General features: G+C 52.2%; 1 protein-coding gene across 1 annotated transcript in view; it reads left to right on the top strand.

The window, feature by feature from the left end:
- The window catches only part of LOC310811142 (nuclear factor of activated T-cells, cytoplasmic 1-like), a gene marked incomplete at its 5' end in the record, with an annotated part of 66,533 nt that overhangs the window by 41,887 nt on the left and 17,146 nt on the right, over positions 1–7,500 (top strand). Inside the window, one exon of the mRNA XM_083679218.1 lies at positions 3,465–4,115. Within this exon, the coding sequence (XP_083535344.1) occupies positions 3,465–4,115 (651 nt within the window). The remainder of the gene's footprint in view (positions 1–3,464; positions 4,116–7,500) is intronic.

Below are 7,500 nucleotides of genomic sequence, written 5' to 3'. Positions count from 1 at the left end.
AGAGGAGGGAGGAAGGAGGAAAAGAAGCGTGTTCGGAAGAAACGCAAAAGACACATACATGAGAAGTGAACCGACCGCAATCTGTGCCTGTTCTCTAAACACTTTGATATTTTGTAACATTCACCAGATTCAACCAACCTTGCCCAGTTTTAGGACAGTGACAGACAGACAGACAGACACACACACACACACACACACACACACACACACACACACACACACACACACACACACAGGGCGCCTAGCCTACATGCTGAGCTGTGCTCTCGTGTAGGACACCAGCTGTCAGCCAGATTGCTACCTCAGTTGGACATGTTGCGAGAGGCACCTGTGAAGTAATGAAGCACCACCTGCTATACTCTGAATGTCACCGCTTTATCATTGAACAGAGACGGCCAGTTCATACCAGGGGAACCAGAGGAGGCCGGTGGAGGTAGAAGTCAGAGGATAGGCTCATTGTAATGTAACGGCATTCTACGATTTCTACCTCCACCAGCCTCCCCTGGGTCATACAGTATAATAGAAAGTATTACCGGAGTACTCCATCTGTAGTGCAGTCAAACCAGCTGGTCAGGTTTCTAATGGAGTGTTTTATGTCATATTACAATGCTAATATGTTACATCAATGTTAGTAGAGTTATTCCAGCTGTACTACAGTACACAGACATGAGGGCAACTTGATGTAAAGTTTTTCCAGACATTTCTTTGTGAAGCAGAGCTTTACCATCTCCACCCTGAGAGCAGCCAATCATAACAAGTTTCAGCGTGTACTGCTTCCCAGGATCCTCAAGCCAGTGGCTGGTAGTGATGAATGTCCCTTTCTTCTGATAAGCTGCCAGGGAAGGGCTCTGTGTGCTCTACACACACACACGCACATGCACACACACACACACACACACACACACACACACACAACCACACATAACCACAGCCCCCCCCCACACACACACACACACACACACACACACACATAACCACAGCCCCACACACACCCAGCCCCCCCCACTCCCCCCCCCCCCCCCCCCCCCATCCCCTCCCCAATCCCCTCGGAGGAAACGAGTCCTCAATAAATGCCCTGATCGGGCCTGATCAGTTTAATGTGAGCAGACAGATACAGACAGCCAGAGATGGAGGAGAAACATGTGCAGAGCATAAAGTGTCTGTGGGCCATCTCCCCGGGGTCAGGAGGAAATAGGAGCCAGCTGGGGATGGGACTCACAGGGTGAATCTGCTTCACCAGGCCCAGCCAGCAGAGAGAGGGGAGACACAAAGATAGAGCTGGACTGGAGGGGGGGGGGGGGCATGTTGAGATTCTACGCGTTACCGAACAGGCCAAAATCGCATTTACTTTTTGAGTGAGATGATGAAGATGTTCTCGATTTCATGAAAAGATCAAATCATAGGTCTGGTTAGTTCCAGATGTGTCTTTCAATCTCAGACATCGAGACAGACACTTTTGGGCTGATGGAAAACATACCTAAAAGCAAAATAACACCACTTTCTTATCATGTTTCCCGACGATGCCGCGATCTGTTGAGCTGGTTCCCTGGCCCTGACACCGTTTCGCCATACAACAACACCAAAGGAGGTGACTAAAGAGGATAGCCTATCATAAGCCCTGGTTCCTAATCCTCAGTGAGGGTGGAGGTGCACCCTGGGACTCTGCTGAGGATGCATGTCTGCCTGCCCAGGGGAGCCACAGGGACACCTAGCCCGTCTCCCTGGGTTCAGAGAGCAGACAGGTCTGACGTAAATGCCCTCCCCGCTGGGTAATCATGCCAGCTCCACTCCCCCCCCCCCCCTCCTGCGGAGGCCGGAGGTGTGAAAGTTAACATCTCAGTCAAGTCCTGCTTCTCCAACAATAATAATAACATCATCATCATCATCTTCATCATCATCCGGTGTTTTTCATCCAACACTCTGGCCTTATACATACACACAGCACACACACCACACACACCACACACACACACACATACAGACACACATACACACACACACTTTGTATTGTAATAATTAAGTTTAAACAAAACACTGGTATTATGTCTTATAACAGAACAGAGTGTTATTCAGAACATCTGTATGACTAGAAGACATTCAGAGAGAAAGAAAATAAAAGGCCTTTGGGCCAAAACACTTATGATTGGCATCAAACACTTACCACACCCATTAACACCCGTAACTACGTGCAGAAATAGTAACAGTGTACGTATTGTATTGCGACTTTGAAACAGTTTGTTACCCATCTGGGTATTTTAACACTGGCTAAGCTGAATCACTGTATCTGTGTCTGAATCAAAGCAATGTCTTCCCATGGGTCCATTTTTAATGACTTCTTTTCTGAGACAGGCTCAGAAGGTTTCTCCTCTTTTCCCTTGGCTTTGGGTCTGTGCCTTCGCTGGTGTCATGAGCAACATCCAAAATCGCCAATGAATAGAGCATCTGTCAGAGTTAATCATCGAACGTTATGAAAAGCGAAGTTGATGAAGCACTGTGGAAATGATGATGATTGTTCGGTCCAAACCAATCAGGCGAGGGCGGAAACGTCTTTTCCAAATGGGACCGAGTTGAGAGTGAGTTGGGAGTGGATGAGAATGGAGGCGGGCGTACACGCACACACAAGTGGGGTCACTGCGCTTTTCCTGCGTTTAGCTGAAGTCTGAGCTTTTCAAAACCGCAGGCATACCTTAGACACTTGAGGGAGCACTGACTGCCCAATCAAAATCAAATCATCTTTTTTCTTTTCTTTTCTCTCTCTCTCTCTCTGTCTCTCTGTCTCTCTCTCTCTCTTTCTCTCTTTCTCTCTCTCTCTCTCTCTCTTCTTCTCTCTCTCTCTCTCTCTCATTTGGTTCCTGAGAGCAACAATGACTTTAACAATGAGGCCTTAGGGGTCCTGGGCTCCTGCAGCAGCAGCAGCAGCAGCACAGCGCTTTAAAGCAACTCTTTTATAGGATATCAGAGTTGGAGCCAAATCCAAAGAAAATAGGGCCGTTTTCATTATTAGAGCCAGCTGTGGCTCTCCCTGCTCTGATGACTCATCCATTTTTCTTTTGACTTTTTTCATTTTTTTCATTTTTTTTTTTACTCTCTTTTCTTTTTGTTGGGGGGGGGGGGGGGTGGTTCTGAGTTGGAGAGGAGGAGAGCTCAACCACGGACACACAGACACTGTCTTATTCACTGGTGGGTGGTTGTTTGTTTGGTTTAGGAGAGGTATCCTAGCCACAATCCCTGCTCACCACCTCCTTTGCTCACCTCTCACTCACTCACTCACTCACTCACTCACTCACTCACTCACTCACTCACTCACTCACTCACTCCCTCTCTCTCTCAGCCACGTGGATCCTTCTTCACCTTTCTAATCTCTCCCTTCTTTTTTTTTTTTTCTCTCCCCTCTTTCTCTCTCTCTCTCTCCCTCTCCCTCCCTCCCTCCCTCTCTCCCTGTCTGTCTTGTTTTTCCCTTCCAGTCCCCATAATAAAGACAGAGCCGAATGATGAGTATGAGGCACTGGGGGCTCCGGGCCTGTCTGTGCATCCCAAGTCCTACTACGGCCAGCAGCAGCAGAGGCTGACTCCTGTCCTCCCCGTAGGGGACGCTGACCCCTGCCTGCTGGGGGGTTACCCCTGCCCGCCTCGCCACGCCACCGCCCTGCCCACCGCCTCCTCCTCCCCCAGCTCCAGCCCCACCCTACACGACCTCTCCCCCGTGGCCTACACCAAGTGTCTCTCTGGCAGCCCCACTCACGGCCCCATGGTGCCCGGCAGCGTCCAGGAGACCTCCGGAGGAGGAGGAGGACGCCACCCCCACCCCTCCTCCCCCGACCACACCCCGCTGGGCATGCTCCACTCCCAGGGTAGCCCCCACCTCGGCAGCCCCCCCGGCCCCCACAGCTACCACTCGCTCTACGCCAACAGTAGCCCGTCCTCCTCCCCCGTGTCACACCCCTCCACGCCAGGGGGGGCGACGGAGAGCCCCTTCCACCAGGCCTACAGCCCCACCCAGAGCCAGTGCCAGGCCAGGAGCAGCCCCCCCAGCCTGCTAGCGGACGACGCCAGTCCCCCCTCGGTCACCGTCAAACAGGAACCACAGGAGCTGGACCAGATGTACCTGGATGATGGTGAGTCACTAGAACAAGGTGTACCCTAACTAGCTAGGCATACTAGTCATACCAGGGGTATCTATCTAACTAACTAGTCATACCAGGTGTACCTATCTAACGAATACTAGTCATACTAGTCATACCAGGTGTACCTATCTAGCTAACTAGTCATACCAGGTGTATCAGTCTAACAGACTAGTCATACTAGTCATACCAGGTGTACCTATCTAACGAATACTAGTCATACTAGTCATACCAGGTGTATCAGTCTAACAGACTAGTCATACTAGTCATACCAGGTGTATCTATCTATCTTTCTAACATACTAGTCATACCAGGTGTACCTAACTAATTAACTGGTCATACTAGTCCTATCAGGTGTACCTCTCGAACGAACTAGTCATACCAGTGTACCTAACTAATTAACTAGTCCTATTAGTCATATCAGGTGTATCTCTCTAAATAATTAGTCACACAGTACCCGGTCATGCTTTCCATTTTCGTAACGACGTGATAAAAATCATGTTTTGTTTTGATTCGACTCTTTACGAAAACATTGTGGTGAGCCGGAATGTTCCATTCGCGTCACAACAATACATTTTATTTGACACCTTTCTCTTATCTGCTCGCCTGCACGCCCCCCCCACGCCCCAAACCCCGGCTGCACCTCTCTCTCTCTTTCCTGACCGATTTCAGCCCCGCCGCGGACTCGCCTCGCGTCAGATTTTGTTAATTTTAGACTCCCCCCCCCCCCTCCCCCCCCAAGATTTATTATGCTTTCTCCTGCAGCAGCAGCAGCCCCCGGTCGAAGTGGACGTAGTCCGAGACCCGAGCCGTGACTTTATTTTGAAACTACTAAATTGGCCTGGATGGGATTTTGGCGAAACAATCTGTCATAACATCGGCCGGCACTGAGGTCATGTGTGCAGGGCGGGAGGAGGGGGGGGGGGTACATCTGAACAAAAACAGTGGCACACGTGTGCCGGACCCCCGTCTGTTGACACAAGGACTAATGAAGGAAGCAAAACAATGGGGTAGGGGTTTCCTGCGGCCGAGCCAAGCCGCGCTGAGCGGAGCTGCGTCTTGTTTTTTTTTCTTCTTCCCATCGCGCTGCGAGGCCGTGTCAGGAGGCAGGGGAGCCGCTTTTGTTTTCCCGTGGTTTGTCCCTGCGGAGCCCCCCTTACCGCCGAGCTGACGTCATCAGCCCCCTATCCCCCCCCCCCTCCCCTCCCCGCACCCCCCCCCCCCCACTGGGTACCCCCCCCCTCCTTTATCTCACCTCCCGTGCCCCCCCCCCCCCCCCTCTCCCCCTACATAATCACTCCCCCCTCCGGTCACTCCCAGGCCTGGTATGGCCCTGCTGCTGGCGTGGACGTCTAGCTTGTTGTTATGCTCTGAATGTGTGGAACGCAGGCATCATCTGTGGAGCTCAGCCAGAACAGATAACCCCCCCCCCCCTCCCCGACACAGGGAACACAGCCAGCAGGTCCCCAGTCAACTCACGAACGTCACTCACTTCCCGTGCACCTTTTGTTTCACACTAACACACCGTAAACAGCAGCAGACCCTACCTACAGCAGTGGGTGTGTGAGTGTGAGTGTGAGTGTGACTGGGTGTGTGGGTGAATGTGTGATTGTGTGATTGTGTGCGATTGTGTGTGAGTGTGGGTGTGTGCGCGCGTGCGTGCGTGCGTGAGTGTAAGTGTGAGTGTGAGTGTATGTGTGAAAGTGTGTGTGTGTGTGTGTGTCTGTGCGCTGGCTATGCGCTAGGGAGAACATCCATGATCGGCGGTCGGGGCCAAGGGGGTTTAGCTGTGGAAGTGTAATTGAGTTGAAAGGCAGTTGTCAGCGTATCTGTCACTCCCGGTGACTCCCATGAGTCCCCACTTCGTAAACACACAATAGAAAGGAACTAGGAAGTCTGTCTGTTATCAGCCCTTTAAAATAAGCTTCAACAACACTTAAATATGCCATTTTTTAGCCCTACACACACACACACAGACACGCACACACATGCACAGATATGCACACACACGCACACACACACACACACACACACACACACACACACACAGAGACAGAGATAGACATACACACACACACATGCATAGATATGCACACACACACACACACACACACAGACAGACGCACACACTCATACACACACACACACACACACACATACACCACACACACACACACACCACACACACAGGCACACACATACACACACACACACACACACACACCACACACACAGGCACACAGGCACACACATACACACACACATACACCAGACACACACCACACACACACCACACACACAGGCACACAGGCACACACAGACACACACACACACAGCTCATATGTACCTTCTGACCCTGCGCCAGCTCCCTAACATGATTCTCTCCTCCACTTCATTGAAACAGGAGAACCGTTGGTGGTTAATACAGTGGAAATGCGATTAGCAAACAGCATTGTCATGTACACGTGTAATACTTTCTCAAACTTTGCAACAGTTATGGCAGGGAGAGGAGCCTGAGTTGAACATTAACCTAATAAGAGATGAAACCCGAGATGTATTATTGTGCTTGGTAAAAGCTTGTTAAGGGGGTAATTTTCCACCTTAATTCGGTACAGTATGAAAATATTCCAAATTTCCCAAGCGCCCGGGTCATAAGCAGGTAACCTCGTTTCCCGGGCGGCCCGCCGCCCCCCCCCCCCCCCCCCCCCACCACCACCCCATCGACTGTCACTTTTAACGGAGACCCATATCTCTGCCCCCCCCCCCCCCCCCCCCTCCTCCTTCCTTGACCCACTGTCTTCAGCTCTGTGATTACAGTTGCATTAGCGACTCTCAGGAATGCCTTATTGATTGGCTGAGGACCCCGAATCGGCCCTTTGAGAAACCTCAATAGGCCTGCAGGCCTCGCGTCATCACCGTCTAAATGTCTGAATAAGCATCTGCGGCGAAGGCTCCTGGAGTCCCGGTAAGTGTGCGGTGGTAACAGCATACGACCAAAGGCATCTCCACCCCGCCTCTGCCCCCCCCCCCCCCCCACCCCCCCACCCACCCCCCATATCTGGCCTCACTCTCCGCCCCCCCCCCCCCCCCCCCCCCCCCCCCACCACCACCTCAAATGAGCCTTTACGGTAGATAAAATAAATAAGGAGCCTAGAGCCTGGGGGGCGAGGGAGGGGGGAAGGGGGAGGGGGGAGGGGGAGGGGGGGGGCACCGTTAGAGGGTTAGCGACTAGCAGCGAGCTCCCCTTTCTACAGTCATTACCTCTTTACGTTAGCGAGGGGGCTCCATTAGAGGGGCCGACGGAGGGGGATGACCTCACCCACCGCCTCCCCCACCCCCCCCCCCCCCCCTCCCCGACGGGGGTGATTTAGGGAGGGGG

This window comes from Argentina silus (assembly GCF_951799395.1).
Source record: "Argentina silus genome assembly, chromosome: 10".
Classification (NCBI taxonomy): domain Eukaryota; kingdom Metazoa; phylum Chordata; class Actinopteri; order Argentiniformes; family Argentinidae; genus Argentina; species Argentina silus.
The sequence above is the reverse complement of the archived record's forward strand: the minus strand, read 5'-3'. Positions and strand labels throughout refer to the sequence as shown.